Consider the following 15017-nt stretch of genomic DNA (forward strand, 5'->3'; position numbering starts at 1 on the left):
TTAGGTCCAATTTCAATGCGGAAAGCACATAACTATACATTGCTGTGGTTTAGGCATTAAAGACTACAATCTGTTGTTAAGTATGCGCTAGCACTGCCGGGGTTACTGATTAAAAACAGGAGCATCTGTTCTGTCAGATACATGTGAGAACAAAGCTGCTTGTGTGTGTGTGCTTTTTCCTCACTCTAACTTGTTCTTTTGCGGCGTTACATAAGATTAATGTTATCAAATCCATCGTTAAAGAGATAGTTTACTTATTTAGCCATTTTCAGCTGTAGGGTCTTTTTTTTTGTCTTTAATTAACTCATTCGATTCCAAAGACATTTTCATGGTTTTTTTTCCCCCCCCAGATATTTATCTTAAAAAAATAAATAAAAATTCAAATGATTTGCTAAAGAATTGTCTAAAAACGTCTCTCATAAAAAATTAATTTGGTCGTAAAGCAATTAATTACTTTAGATATTTAAATACTAAAGTATTCTAATTTCTTTATACAATAATAATCTATTTAGTGCCTAATTTAATCGATTACTTTTGTACCTAAATGAATGGATTTCTTCTGACCTTTTTACTTAATATAAAGCTTGAGTACCTAATTACTTAAAGTAATTGATTACTCTTATCCATAATTACCTGACGTAATTGATTACATACGTAACATAATAGCTTTAGTACACTCAGTGCTTAAAATAATCAATGTCTTTGGTACGTTTAGTGCTGGGATTTTAATGGATATTGATTAATTATTTAATCTTAGTTCAAATGTCTGGACATAATAAATGTAAAAATATATGTCTATGGTATTGAAAGATTTAATTTGCTAACTAAATTGTGTTTCTTGTACAATTATGCCTTTAAAAACACATTTTTCCGACCAATCACTGCTCACCTGTTGGTCATGTGACGTTCACAAGTTGAGCTTTTAGCAAATGTGATGCCATTTTTCAATCAACAGCAAATGGGGGGGGGGAATGCATTAATTGTACAAGGCAGATCTTTTATTCATCACATTTTTATACTGTATACAAATGTATATTTTTTGACGTCTAAAAAGTACTCCGAGCAAGTGAATTTGATCAGAAACCTTTTGTGTGTGTCTTCTTTGACTCACTTTTTCCTCTGCATCCTCTTTGTTTGCTGACAGACAAGAGTTGTCACTTCACCCCCCCCCCCCCCCCCAGTTTTTTTTTTTCATCGCTCTTGTCATCTCTTTGTGTATTCTTTTCACTGCCATTGTGGTATTGACAAGCTCTCTTTTAGCCTTTCACTGGGGCAGCTTGCTTGCGCGGGCGTCATGTGGGTGTGTTATTTTTATTTATTTTATATTTGCTGAAAGTAGAAAAAAAAATCCTTCCATCCACGCATATTGTGGTCGTGCTGATGTGCAGTTGTTGTAATCCTCTTTATAAGACAATGAACCGCTTCACGCGTGCACACAGGGGCCTGTTTGTGCGGCGAATGTCGTGTGACAACAACCAGAGTTGAAACGGTATGAAAAAATTATGAGCAAAATGTCAGGATTATCACAGTTACACTGAATTATATGTTGACAAAAAACATAGAAACATCAAACGGATTTGTGAGTTAAAAAAAAAACGTATCTTATCCCATCGGTTAAAAATCTTCTTTTTCCTCCAATGCAGGAAAGAGCGGGCTCAGATTCTGGTTGTTGTTTTAACGATCAATTCAATGTATGTTAGCTTGGTAGTGGCTGCAACCTTTTTTTTTTTTTTTTTTTCATAAAAAAGGGGGAAAATTAAATGATTAAAGAGGGGGGAAATTGCACTGGATCTTAAGTCGCATATATTTCACACACAAATGCATTTAAATCCCATTACGCAACTTTTTAAGGTGTTAGAAGGTGCGTTTCAAAAACCGATTGAATCACTTCTCACTAATCATTTATTTGATCCAATCATTTTGTCCTGCCAGCCTTCAGTCCCTCCAGGAGGAGCTGCTGGTGTGCACCGCTGACGGTTACCTCCACGTGTTGCACTGGGACGGCCCGGGTGGCAACGGACGGAAGGCCATCTGCCTCACCGCCGTCCCGTTCTCGCTAGACCTGCAGTCAGCTCGAGGTAGTCCCATCGGAATTCCCGGACCTAAGACTCCCAGGGAACAAAACGAAGTTTCATAACGATCTGAATCTTTATAGGGGGCCCATCGCTGGACCTGGAAGGGGTTCATATCCGCTGCGTGGAGTACTGCGAGACGCTGGACGGCTTTGCGGTGGTGCTCAGCGACGGCCGTCTGGGCTTCATCACGCCGCTCAGCAGCACCATCACCGCCGACGTGAGAACACTCAATCACAAGACCACTTCAAAGCACCTGTTATATATGCGTTCCGATTCGCACACATAACCTTCTAGTTCACTGAGCCGAATCTCTGATTGAGCTTAATGAGACCGTGTCCTATTTTCAGGAGCAGGGAAATTACCAAAAGGCCCGTTTGAATATGCAAGCATATGTTCTGTCACAATGAAATTTTCGTTTGAGAGGCGTCATGAAATGTTTCTGTGGTGGTGGTGCTCTGAGTGGTACTTGTCTAAATTTATGGGCTTTTATTTGTTTTTTGTTTTTTTCTTTTACTTTTAGCGTCCAAAAGAGAGAACAACTAAATGTGTATGGATAGGTTTGGTGCCAATGGAGAATTTGAGGGAGTCTCATAAATGACTTGGTTATCACTTGGTTATCATCAGCAGAACCATTTTTTGGCTCAAGTACCACAAGTGTCGTTAAAAAAAAAACTCCCATGGTTTAAACAATTCTTTGGTTGTATTTGGTAGACATCCTGTAGGCTTATTTTGTTATTTTTTTTTTAATTTGTTGTTACACAATTCACATTTTCTCTGTTACACACACAAAAAAATGAAAATTATCAATATTTACCATTTCTTTTTCAAGAATTACTACATTTTCTACTGTGCTGAGCAGCACAACTCTCTGGCGGTCTACGCTCTATTGTTCATAGTTCAGTCATCACCTGAGGATTTGCGTTCGACAGTTCCTCATACTTGAAGAATTATCGCCAATTACCAACCTCTTGTTCCCCACTCATCTCATTGGTCCATGTACTTCTTGTCAACCTCTCTCAAGCAATGCCATTGTTATTTTAGAATGCTTTCATAAGTGCACATGAGTCATTCCCAACCACTCTCGTCCCATGAAAAATTATCCAGTTAGGATTGACGGAAAATTATATTAGATGTAGTCTAAGGTATATTTTATCATCTCTAAATACCAGCACCATATAACAGCAAGCCATTAACTCTTCAAATCTTTGATATCAATAACCCATCAATGGTATGGAATTAGATACTTTTTTAGCTACTAAATTGTTTTGTGAATATTACCTATTTGTTTTGGCTAGTTTGTCTCATTCACTGCCATTGACGGATATTGACGTCAGAAGTCCATTTTAACTACATGGGTGATTGACTTAAGGTTAGGAAGGACACTTGTAAAAAGATGAAATCCTTAAGATGACTGGTACACTCTTGAATGAACGTTTCCTGCGTGTCCAGCAGCTGCAGGGCGTCTGGGCGGCAGATGTGAGCGACGGCACCTGCGTGGCCGTCAACAACAAGTACAGACTGATGGCATTCGGCTGCGCCAGGTAGGTGGCCTGACCAAAATTTGGCAGGGCGCGAGTTGCTTGAGTAAGTGTGAACAAATGTGTCACAATGCGCGCCACAACGCGCCGTCGGCTGGAGAAGCCTTCTCGCTCTCGCTTGCGTGTCACAGAGGGCGATTGTTGAGCGTCCGGTGTGAGAATGTGTCAGCCCATGTTTGCCCAGGCTCCCTAGTGTGTGCTTGTCAGAAACATGTCTGTAGCACTTTACTTCAGCCACTAAGCTTCTCTATGTGTGGGCGCAGCTATTATTTAACAACACGCATGAAAATAGCAATAATTAATGCATAATTTAAAAAAAATGCAGATTTTTTTTAATGCAACAATTGTTGTGGTACACATTGCCCACCCCTGATCCAAATGTTTCAGAATTCTTTCCTTCTCTTTTCCAGTGGCTCAGTGTTGGTTTACATGATCGACACTACAACTGGATCTATGCAGCTCTCGCACAAACTGGAACTGACCCCAAAACACTACCCAGGTATCAGATTTGTTTCTCTCTTTTAATATATTGAGTGATTCACAGCTCCCTCTAGTGGAGCAATCGTTACATTCAACCCCAGAGTGACGATTGTTTTTTTTAAAAACGTAATGTAAAATTCCACATTTTCGATGTTGCTTTTATGTGATAAACTTTCCAGTTGGTGGTAGTTAAAGGGTGAATAAAAATAGTTTATATTTTAATCTAGTTTTACACCTTCAAAACATTACAATAGTGTTCAAACGTTTCATAAATTTATTTTCTGGTCCCTTCTCAAGGTTTTCCCCAGATGGGGGTTTGAGTTTTGTTTTTGTTTATTTTGCCCTTCTGGATGATTTGTTCTGGGGATGCTGTGGTGAAATGTGTGATGTTCTGTGATTCTTTCACTTGTGAAGCCCTCAGAGACCCTGTGGTGATTAAGGGCTGTATAAATACATTTTGACTTTTGCCAAAAAAAGTGTTTTAATGTTTGCGTGTGTGTATAATCATGTTGGTGGTTTTGACGAAATTCCCCCTATGAACGAAGCTTTGATTAGTAGGTTCCACATTTGTTTTTGGTGTCTTGTACTTCCGGGTTACTCTGTTATATGCTTGGAGCCTCGCGGAATTTTGGGAAGCGCAGGCATAAACAACAACACAACATAAACAATCTCCCGTCGCACTTGTTTCTCCAGACATCTACAACAAGACAGGTCCAGTGAAGCTCATCTGCTGGTCGCCTGACTATAGCGTCGCCATGGTGACGTGGGAGTGTGGCGGCCTCTCGCTGTGGAGCGTCTTTGGCGCTCAGCTCATCTGCACGCTGGGAGAGGACTTTGCGTGGGTGGATACACATCCAAAAAAAGAAGAAAAAAAAACGGAATCTTGAACATCTATTTGTGTCTCCCTCTACAGGTATCGCTCTGACGGCACCAAGAAGGACCCGCTTAAAATCAGCTCCATGGTTTGTGATCTTAAAAGTTAATATTGTTTGTTTAGCTCAATTATTTATATGATGAAACATATTGCAGTGCTGGGGAGCAGAAGGCTACCATCTATGGGTGCTACCCACCAAGCAAGCGATGAAAAGGCCACACGAGGAGCAGCAAAATGGGGAGATGGAAGAGGAGGTGAAAACGAATGCATCTTCCCAGTCATCCCCACATGCCGGAATCCTGCAATTCCACTTCATCAAGAGCGCCCTCACAGTCAACCCCTGCACGGTGAGCTGACCTACCGACGATTAAATGTACAAAAGTCCTAAAGACGTCGTCGTCGATCAGAGTAACCAGGAGCAGGTGCTTCTGCACGGCGAGGACCGCCTCTACCTGACGTGCGGCGACCCGGCGCAGGCCCACGGCGGCTCCGACGCGCAGCAGCACGCTCGCTTGAACCCTCACGACGACAGCCCCCTGCACCATCACCACCACCACCACCTCCACCATCACCTCAACTCCCCCCTATCTCAGGGACTCAGCACTTTACTGGGACACAAGCACTGGCACGTGGTCCAGGTAGGGTCCCGCTGTTATCATTTCACATTATTAGTTTGGAGGGATCGGTTTCACGTGATATTAACGAAGAAAAAAAAAAAGTAGCATATTTTCCACACTTCGAGGCGGACCTAATAGCTTTCAAGTTTCTCCAAAGCTGACAGTGTGCCTTATAATTCTGTGCAAGGGATGAAAATACTAACTTAATAGCCATGGAAATTCTTAAATTTATACCTCTGCATTTCAACTATAAATGTATTTTCTAAAATGTCTACATCAGTTTTAAATTTTGACATGCTATTTATGTATGCTCCAATTTTGAAGCAATTTATATGGTGACAAGGCGCAAAAGTGCAAGTTTTCTTAAAAGAAAGCAATATTTGATCAAATAAATCCAGAAACTTTTCTGAATCAACAAAACAGTATATTTCAAAGATTTGGTTTAAGATTCATGTTTAATTGAGTCATTTGTCAGTAGTATTATTTTAAACTCTCTTGTCTTGGCAATGATCAGTCTTTACTTTCCACAAATCATTTATTTTATTCTTAATTTATGATTGAAAAGTTTGACTTATCTGATTGTTTTGTTAACATTCACATCACCACAGCAAAAAACATCCTATTTTTCTATCACAGGTGGCCGCCATTTTAACTAGTTTTGAAAATAGTTGCTCAGGGCTCAAAAACAAACCTATCAAAGCTCACCAATTTTATCATCTGCCCCTCCACTAAAACTCCACGCATATTCACAAAAGACCAACAAAACATTAAAAAGCTGTTTCTGAGTATAAAATGAACTTTCTTGAAACACTATAACTAATTCTCTCCTTAAGTTATACAACTACCATAGACATTTTTGATGTTCCAATGTGCATGTGTTAGCATGATGAAAGGAAAAAAACTTGACAGTCGTGCTTTATCCTCTTTCCACCAGATTCATAGCACATACTTAGAGAGCAACTGGCCTATACGGGTGAGTGTTGGAGACCACTAATGCATATTCTGTCATATCAACTGTTTCACGTTATTATCTTGTATATTTGTGTGCAGTTTGCAGCCATAGACACAGCTGGGCAGTGCATGGCTGTTGCAGGAAGGCGAGGCTTTGCACACTACTCCTTGTACACCAGGAAATGGAAATTGTTTGGAAACATCACTCAGGTAGGCAAACCTGTTAAAAAAAAAAAAACGCTGCAGGACTTTACCGCTTTATATCCGCATTGGAATTCATTACTGGTGTACAAAATATTGTGGCAAACAAGTGCAATCAATGATTGGTTCTGTAGGAGCAGAACATGGCGGTGACAGGCGGTCTGGCTTGGTGGAACGACTTCGTCGTGGTGGCCTGTTACAATTTCATCGACCAGCAAGAGCAGGTGACACAGCAGCATCATTAGCCTTTCGCAAAATCGATTGAGCTCTTCAAGTGTGTAACGCAATCCCCGTCGTTTAGCTGAGGCTGTACCAGCGCTCGGCAAACCTGGACAACGCTTTTGCGTCAGTCACCAAACTGCTCTCCGACACGCTGCTGCTCAACGTTTTCCGGGATATGGTCATCCTGTTCCGAGCAGACTGCTCCATCTGCCTCTACAGCATTGAGAGGAGGGGCGACAGGTAGACGTCCTCACTTAGACGAGGCTTTTTGCAAGTTTTATTGAGCCAAGGCACATACTATACTGTATGATGGGTAGCTAGTGATTTTCAACCAACAATATTTTCCCAATCCTTTTACATTGCCAAATTATCATCTAATTCAGCTTCGTCTAAAGGTCATAACACTGAAACACATGTACTGTATTTTAATTAATATATGGCATGTTTCAGTCCAAACCCATCAGTCAGTGTAGAGCTGCTGCAGGAAGTATCCATGTCCCGCTACATCCCCCACCCCGCCCTGGTGGTCTCTGTCACGCTCACCTCGGTGCGCACAGAAACGGGCATCACCCTGAAAGCCCCGCAGCAGGTGACCCACTCAACACACAAATTGACCTACAGTCTCGTTATTCATATTTTGCTGTCTTGGTCCACTCAGGCCTGCATGGCAGAGAGTATCATGTTAAATCTGGCCGGCCAGCTAATCATGCTACAGAGGGATCGTTCTGGGCCGCAGGTACGAGAGAAGGAGACACCTGCCAACAACAAGAAGCTGGTGAGAACTTTTATAGTACCAATAGATTCTTAGAGCTGGGTATGTGTGTGTTGATATTTTGGTCATCAACAAACAGTACATCAAACTTTAAAACAGCCGTAATTACACACTTCCTGGTTCTGATCTGTGTTTGGAGTTTGTGTATGTGATATTCCCTCGCTGAGCTGTGATTGATTGTTAGCTGAGGCCTGAGCACCTGTGCTGCTAAAATTCATCGCCATGTTAATCAAATGCAGTATTTAGACTAGCAAGGCCGCATAAAGCATATTGTCCAGAATATTTTTGACTTCGCCTCCCCTTTAATGGTATTTTTTTTTATAATCTTGTTTCGTGTTGTGATTCTTTTTTTAAAATCCAATAGATGCACTGTAACTGTTGGAAAACATAAAAAGCAATCATATACCGTATTTTCCGCACTATAAGGCGCACCCTCAATTAATGACATTTTTTAAAACTTTTTCAATAACAATAAAGTAATACTCAAAGTAATAACAATAACTCAAATAATAACTCTAAACTCTCAAGAGCATAATAACTCAATGTCAATTGAGCAACCTTGCTCAACTGTAAACACACAAAAGAAACAAAAAAAGCTTACTTTAACAGTTCATTCCCCATCTACGAATCCCAATCTCAATATTGATCCATATATAAGGCGCACCTGATTATAAGGCGCACCATCAGTTGTTTTTTTTTTTTTTTTTTGTTTGTTTTTTTTTTTTTAGGCTTTTAGGTGAACCTTATAGTGCGGAAAATACTGTACCTCCATTTTGTTCACTGAAATACAAACACCTTCACAATAGCAAACAAACAATTGGATATTAGCATGCTAGCTTGACTTAATTTATATTTTAGGCTCATTTCAGCGTTACTCAAAAGATTACTGATTCTTTTGTCACTTCTGTATAGCTACCTTTCTGTCCACCTGTGGTGCTGGCCCAGTGCGTGGAGAACGTGTGGACCACATGTCGCTCAGACAGGAAGAAGCGCCACCTGCTGGAGGCTTTGTGGCTCTCCTGCGGCGAAGCGGGCATGAAGGTGTGGATGCCCCTGTTTCCTCGGGACCATCGCAAGCCCCACTCCTTCCTCTCGCGTCGCATCATGCTCCCCTTCCACATCAACATCTACCCGCTGGCCGTGCTGTTTGAGGACGCGCTGGTACTGGGCGCCACCAACGAGACGGTGCTGTACGACGGGCTGCAGGGGTCCTCCGAGCCACTGGAGGCGCTGTTTCCTTTCTGTACTGTGGAGAGGACCTCGCAAATCTACCTGCACCACATCCTCAGGCAGCTGCTGGTTCGCAACCTGGGTGAACAAGTACGTGTGGGAAAAAAACAATTCAACAAAAGCTTTCTGTTGCAAAGTTTACGTCGTCAAAGTTGGCAAGCCATTTTCAACACGTGAAATTGGTCAATTTGTAAAACGTTATGACCTAATAAATAACAAATTGTGTTTTGAATATCAGCCATTTGTGTCAGTTAGTCCATTATTAACCTTTCAAAAAAGGGAATGAGTCAGGCGCATAAAACGGCCACAAGAGGTCGCTAAAATAACAAGACATTTAGAATTCCATGGCATATACTTGTGAATGTGGCGCTCCCTCGTTTTTTTTCGATAATGGGGACCAGAAAACCCCCCCGTGGTAAGGGAATAGATTTCGAGGGAACACTTATTTTTTAGCACAAAGTTGCAGGTATTTTTTCATTGTTTATTAATTTATTGAGCAGTTATTTTTTTGTCTTCCCAAGGTTTTAAGATGGACATTAGAGAATGTTTCGGTTCTCGCTGGGCTGATACAGATTATTCATAGTCAATGGAGCCTATAATCGATATTTGGAGCCAATATTCATTGACATTGAATCGGAAAAATATTGACAACAAAAAAGCAGACTTCAACTTGGTTGTGCTGTGTTTAAGCTCCTTTGTTGTCGTCAGGACTGCTTGCTGCTAACGCTAGCTTTTTAGAATTATTATCATCAATTGAACACTATGTTATTGATATTACATCGTAAATGCCCATCATGTCACATCCTAGTCCACACTTCGGTTTCCCTCGCCCCGCAGGCATTGATGCTGGCTCAGTCGTGCGCCTCCCTGCCGTACTTCCCTCACGTCATGGAGCTGATGGTGCACGTGGTGCTGGAGGAGGAGGCCACTTCGCGGGAACCCATCCCTGACCCGCTGCTGCCCACCGTGGCCAAGTTCATCACAGAGTTCCCGCTCTTCCTCCAGACCATCGTGCACTGCGCCCGCAAAACCGAGTACGCCCTTTGGAACTACCTGTTCGCCGCCGTGGGGAACCCCAAGGATCTTTTCGAAGAGTGCCTCATGGCTCAAGACCTGGACACGGCCGCCTCATACTTGATCATATTGCAGGTATGAATAGGGATGTCAGAATTTCATGACAAAATTCAGATTCGCTGCGGTTGCCCTTTTTAAGGGCGTTATTACTAAACTTGTTTTCCGTGCTCTTAAAGAACATGGAGGTTCCGGCCGTAAGCAGGCAGCACGCCACACTGCTTTTCAACACGGCGCTAGAACAGGGCAAGTGGGACCTCTGCCGTCACATGATCCGCTTCCTGAAAGCCATTGGATCAGGGGAAATGGAGACGCCGCCCCCTACGCCCACCACACAGGTATGAACGCAAACTCATTCACTGCCATTGACGGCTATAATCTTGTTTTGAACTGTGCTGGCAGTGGGTAAGTTAAAGAAACCCTGTTGTTTGAAACGTTTATTTTTCTCCATAGTTCCACCCATAATTCAAATAAAAAGCTAGCAAAAAGTGCCACGACCCAAAACAAATTTTCCGCACAGGAACCCAGTTCTACTGGCGGCTTTGAATTCTTCCGGAATCGCAGCATCAGTTTATCCCAGTCTGCCGACTCTGTGACTACGGGCAAGTTCAACTTACAGAAGACCTTTAGCATGCCTGCTGGACCTTCCAGTAAAGGGTAGGAATACACCGCACAACAATCTCACTGACTGCTGTAAAACGTTTTAACACCTTAAAGAGACAGTCATCTTTTTGAGCCATTCCAGGAGTAAGTTATTTTATCCTCAATTTGATAAAATAAATTCTTTTTCAGCTTCAATCAACTCATCTAATCTCAATGGCATATTTTAGCATTTTTTTAAGAGTCCAGACATTCATTACATTTCAAGTATTTATTTTTTTTTCAATATTTTAGCTTTTTTTTAATTACATTTCAAGTATTTATTTTTTTTTCAATATTTTAGCATTTTTTTAAGAGTCCAGACATTCATTAAATCTAAGCTATTGAATTTTCTTTCAAGTGTGGCGAGAGGAGGGTCTAAAAATGGCTGTAGTATTATTTCAAGTAGTTGATTCATTAAGTAATTTATTACTAAGTACTTTAGTACATAAAATAATATAACTGAAGTAATGGAATAATTTGGGTAGTAATTAATTACTTTGGGATTAGTAATTGATTACCGGTACTTTAGGCAATAAATTACTAAAAAATAATCTAATTACACATTGTAAATACTTTAGTACATGACTGCCTAAAATAATTAATACTTTAGACACGTAAGTACTGTTTAATTTCATTTAGTATAATAGACTATATACTACATAATATCTAGACTCTTAAAAAAAAAAGAAAAAAACATGTCACTGCCCATAATGTGAATGTCACATGACCAACAGGTAAGGCATGATTGGCTGTTAACCAAACCTTGAGAACAAGTGATGTCATATCCTGTCGACAAGATATTAATTGGACACGGAAAAATAGTGTAATAAATTAGACTAAATATAAACTTTTTACTGCTGAAATTGCAAAATAGGTGGACTATCGCTTCAAGTTCGAGTTGCAACGATTAATCGGCAACTAATCAATTATCAAAGTAATTTTTTTTTTACTTCCTGTCAGGCGGGACGGCGAGTGCGCCGAGAACATGTACATCGACATGATGCTGTGGCGCCACGCCCGCCGCCTCCTGGAACAAGTGCGCCTTCGCGACCTGGGCTGCTTCTCGGCCCAGCTGGGCTTCGAGCTCATTGGCTGGCTGTGCCGCGAGCGCAACCGCGTGGCCCGTGTGGACGACTACGTTTTGGCCCTGAAGAGACTCCATAAGGACTTCCTGTGGCCCTTCCCGGTCATTCCTGTTGCCAACCTCAGCTCGCCGCTCAGGAATGGACGCTGTCGCCCTGGTGAGATTTCTATCGTGTTTTTTTTTTGTTTTGTTTTTTAGTTCTATATTCGTAAGTAAATTATTATTTTGCCATTAAAAGCTTTTACTCAGTCTTGTTTATGGAGTCAATAAACAACTATAGAAAGCTGCCATTGAAAGCTACATAAGTTGAAAGTTTGTTTTCTTTGGGATGGCATTCGAATAGTATATTGATAGTGATTTTTGATAATTGAGTAAGCTTTTATTTTCTGTCATTTAAAATTGTCCAAATCTTCAGGATTCCACATTGGAAAATTGTTAAAAATACCCAAGTAAATGCAATGCATATAATTTTTGATAATGTCAGAACAAAATAGTAGCTAAATCATAATCACTTTATGTTTTCAGCATGACCAATTTGAAATAGTGTCCTGTTTTTGATTGAAGGGGTGGAAATTAAAACATTTTTTATGGAAAAAAAATTGGCAAAATAATTGAGACTAATCAATTATTCAAATAATCATTTGTTGTAGCTCTTGTTTTTGTTTTATATTCAAAGGTGTCACCAATATAGACTGTCTTAATGTCACTGTTCTACTTGCCATATTTCCTTTTAGCGTTAAAAGAAAAAAAATTCTCATCCATATTTGGTTAGAAACCGATTTTTTTGGGTCAAACCAACACATTGTCTACTTTTGATGACTCATCATAAATATTAAAATTGATTTCAGTGCATTCTCCGGCCTGTTTTTTCCATTTTAGTATTTTTGCTTTGCACCTTTAAAAGTGAAAAATCTATCTCGATGTCAATATATTTTATTTATTTATTTTATGCGTGACGCCTGGTAATGTAAAGAACAAATGACACACATTTTGGTCACCATCAAAGTGGATTCCATCATTTTTTTGATTTTCAGTGCTCAGCACGCGTCTTCTCAAGTCCCAGTCGGCCGACAGTCTGCTGAACAGCGACATGGACACGGCGCCCCCTCCCACAGCGCCCCCCAACCACACCTGGATGGACGGCCTCAGTCAGAGGAGCAAAGACATGGACGCCGCCTCCTCCCTCGCATCCAACCGGCATTCGCCGCAGACGCACGACGCCTTTCTTTCGCTGCTCACCAACAAAGGTTAAATCCTGCTCCGAACAGGACAGCACCAGTCAAAAGTTTCGAAACACCTTTTTTTTTTTGCCGCGATTTATGCATTCAAACTCAAGTCAACACGATATTCAAAGCATATTTTAGATTTGACATTCTTCAAAGTTGGCACATTAAGCTTTATGATGTGGATAATGCTTTATGACCTAAAGTAATTTTCAGTGTGCATTTTCAAGAATTAACAACTTGAATCTCCAGAAATTTGTTGAACATCTGCACTCTTAAAAAATTATGTCCTTGGCATTGAATGACTTAACACATGGTGAATTGCAAAACTGAGAAGAGGTGACATAAAATACGCCACTTGCTTTAAAATGACTTTGATCTTGCGTTTGTAATAAAGGCTCAAAAAAATCTATTCAATGCTCAATGCCAGTCTGGCTTGAACACTTTAAAGCAAAAAATATCCAGCTTTGAACTGCAAATTTTGAAATACGTTTTACTAGAAAGAACAATCTACTGTGTTGTGTCAAAATTTACCGGTTAGACAGCTGATCAGGAGCAGCACACACACACACACACACACACACACTCGTTGATCAAGACGCGGATTGATGTTTGCGGGCCACACATGCGGGAAAAACAACCTTTAAAGCTTCACATTTCAACCGATTTTCTTTGTTATTTATCCACCGCAAGATGGCAACAAAAGCACTCAAGATCAGTCTTTGACAGCTGATCAAAGTTTCCAAAATGGCGCCGTCCTTTAAAACTAACTAGGGTGATTTTCTTTGACACATACAGTACGAAACACAAAAATTGGATATTAAAATATTGATCCCTTTACCCATTAAAACTTCAATTTGGGATCTCCAGAGGTACACTTGAAGGTTATGTAAAACCTGGTTTTAAATTATTATTCATTATTTTGGGTCTGAATATTTAGCAATGGATTTTCGCAATGTGAATCAAATGTTTGCTGGGTTTATTTCTTCCATTAATGTTGTTTTTAGCCCGTAACAAATTTTTTCCTCTTTTGATTGAATAATTTTTCAGTGGAGGAGTACAGCATCGGCTCGGCCACGGACCTGACGGAGAGCAGCTCGGTGGTGGACGGCGATTGGACCGTGGTTGACGAAAACTCGTCCACGCTGAGCCTGAGCCAGGCCGAGCTGGAGCACATCTCCATGGAGCTGGCCAACAAAGGGCCTCACAAGTCGCAGGTCCAGCTCCGCTACCTGCTTCACGTCTTCACGGAGGCCGGCTGCCTGGAGTGGTGCGTCATCATCGGCTTGATCCTGCGCGACGCCAACGTCATCAAGCAGGCCGTCGCGTTCCTGGCCAACCCCGAAGTTCCCGTGGAAACCGTGCAGAGCGTGCGTAGCGGATTATTAGCCGTGGACGCCTGGACCTCCACTGACTGGTAAGGGACAAAAATTTCCATTGGTGCAAAACTAAAAATGTCTTTATGTTTTGGATCAAATATAAAAGGGCTTAAGTTTCAATCCTATGAAAAAAAAAATCAAAACATGTCCCCAGGATTTCTGTTTTCCTCCTTAGTGTCCCAAAGCTTCTTTCTCTTAAGTTAATGAGGAAAACTGGAGACAGCTTTAGACCGGTTTTGTGCGACAAGGACTTAAAAGTGAAGCTAAAACTATTTGTGACATAGGGATGAATACATAAGATTACCTACATGTTTTTTATTGGACAAAAAAAAACGTATGTTGATTAGTCCATTCCTACCCACCCAAAAGCTCCAAAATCTTTTGATTGCATGTATGTGAGTAAATTTTTTTTTTACTGTATTGTAAAATCTAAACATGAAAGATATTGAGTCAAACACATATTTTAACAGTCAATTCCAAAGACATATTTTTATGTTTTTTTTTTAAGAGTCCCGACATTCAACCACAGTTACTTTTTCTTTTTTTTTTTTTTAATTTTTGGCTCACGGAGTGTCTAAAAATGGCTGAGGCTTCAAGGCCGATAGAATATTGTGAGCTATGTCCATGTAAATATGGCTTGTATCATATGAAAGATTGA

The 15017-nt window shown here is 40.7% G+C and overlaps 1 protein-coding gene and 1 long non-coding RNA gene across 3 annotated transcripts in view; one reads left to right on the top strand and one right to left on the bottom strand.

Annotated features, from left to right (window-relative positions):
* The window catches only part of ric1 (RIC1 homolog, RAB6A GEF complex partner 1), a 33060-nt gene that overhangs the window by 15734 nt on the left and 2309 nt on the right, over window positions 1-15017 (top strand). Inside the window, exons 5-25 of one of the 2 annotated variants that reach the window (XM_088435101.1) lie at window positions 1933-2078; window positions 2156-2292; window positions 3525-3616; window positions 4024-4112; window positions 4787-4931; window positions 5007-5055; window positions 5123-5314; window positions 5375-5605; window positions 6519-6557; window positions 6635-6745; window positions 6871-6960; window positions 7038-7198; window positions 7409-7547; window positions 7617-7733; window positions 8643-9050; window positions 9798-10109; window positions 10211-10369; window positions 10552-10688; window positions 11634-11914; window positions 12792-13004; window positions 14031-14397. In XM_088435101.1, coding sequence (XP_088291227.1) covers window positions 1933-2078; window positions 2156-2292; window positions 3525-3616; window positions 4024-4112; window positions 4787-4931; window positions 5007-5055; window positions 5123-5314; window positions 5375-5605; window positions 6519-6557; window positions 6635-6745; window positions 6871-6960; window positions 7038-7198; window positions 7409-7547; window positions 7617-7733; window positions 8643-9050; window positions 9798-10109; window positions 10211-10369; window positions 10552-10688; window positions 11634-11914; window positions 12792-13004; window positions 14031-14397 — 3615 coding nt within the window. The remainder of the gene's footprint in view (window positions 1-1932; window positions 2079-2155; window positions 2293-3524; window positions 3617-4023; window positions 4113-4786; window positions 4932-5006; window positions 5056-5122; window positions 5315-5374; window positions 5606-6518; window positions 6558-6634; window positions 6746-6870; window positions 6961-7037; window positions 7199-7408; window positions 7548-7616; window positions 7734-8642; window positions 9051-9797; window positions 10110-10210; window positions 10370-10551; window positions 10689-11633; window positions 11915-12791; window positions 13005-14030; window positions 14398-15017) is intronic. The other variant, XM_088435102.1, reaches the window with a different exon arrangement.
* On the bottom strand, window positions 6772-14606 carry LOC148411862 (uncharacterized). Its single transcript, XR_015867957.1, has 3 exons — window positions 14063-14606; window positions 8647-9038; window positions 6772-7713 (listed from the first exon to the last, which is right to left on the bottom strand). It is a non-coding gene; the product is annotated as an uncharacterized LOC148411862 (long non-coding RNA).

The sequence above is a fragment of the Hippichthys cyanospilos genome, chromosome 15, assembly GCF_059441005.1.
Source record: "Hippichthys cyanospilos isolate Australia breed blue-spotted pipefish chromosome 15, RoL_Hcya_1.0, whole genome shotgun sequence".
Lineage (NCBI taxonomy): Eukaryota > Metazoa > Chordata > Actinopteri > Syngnathiformes > Syngnathidae > Hippichthys > Hippichthys cyanospilos.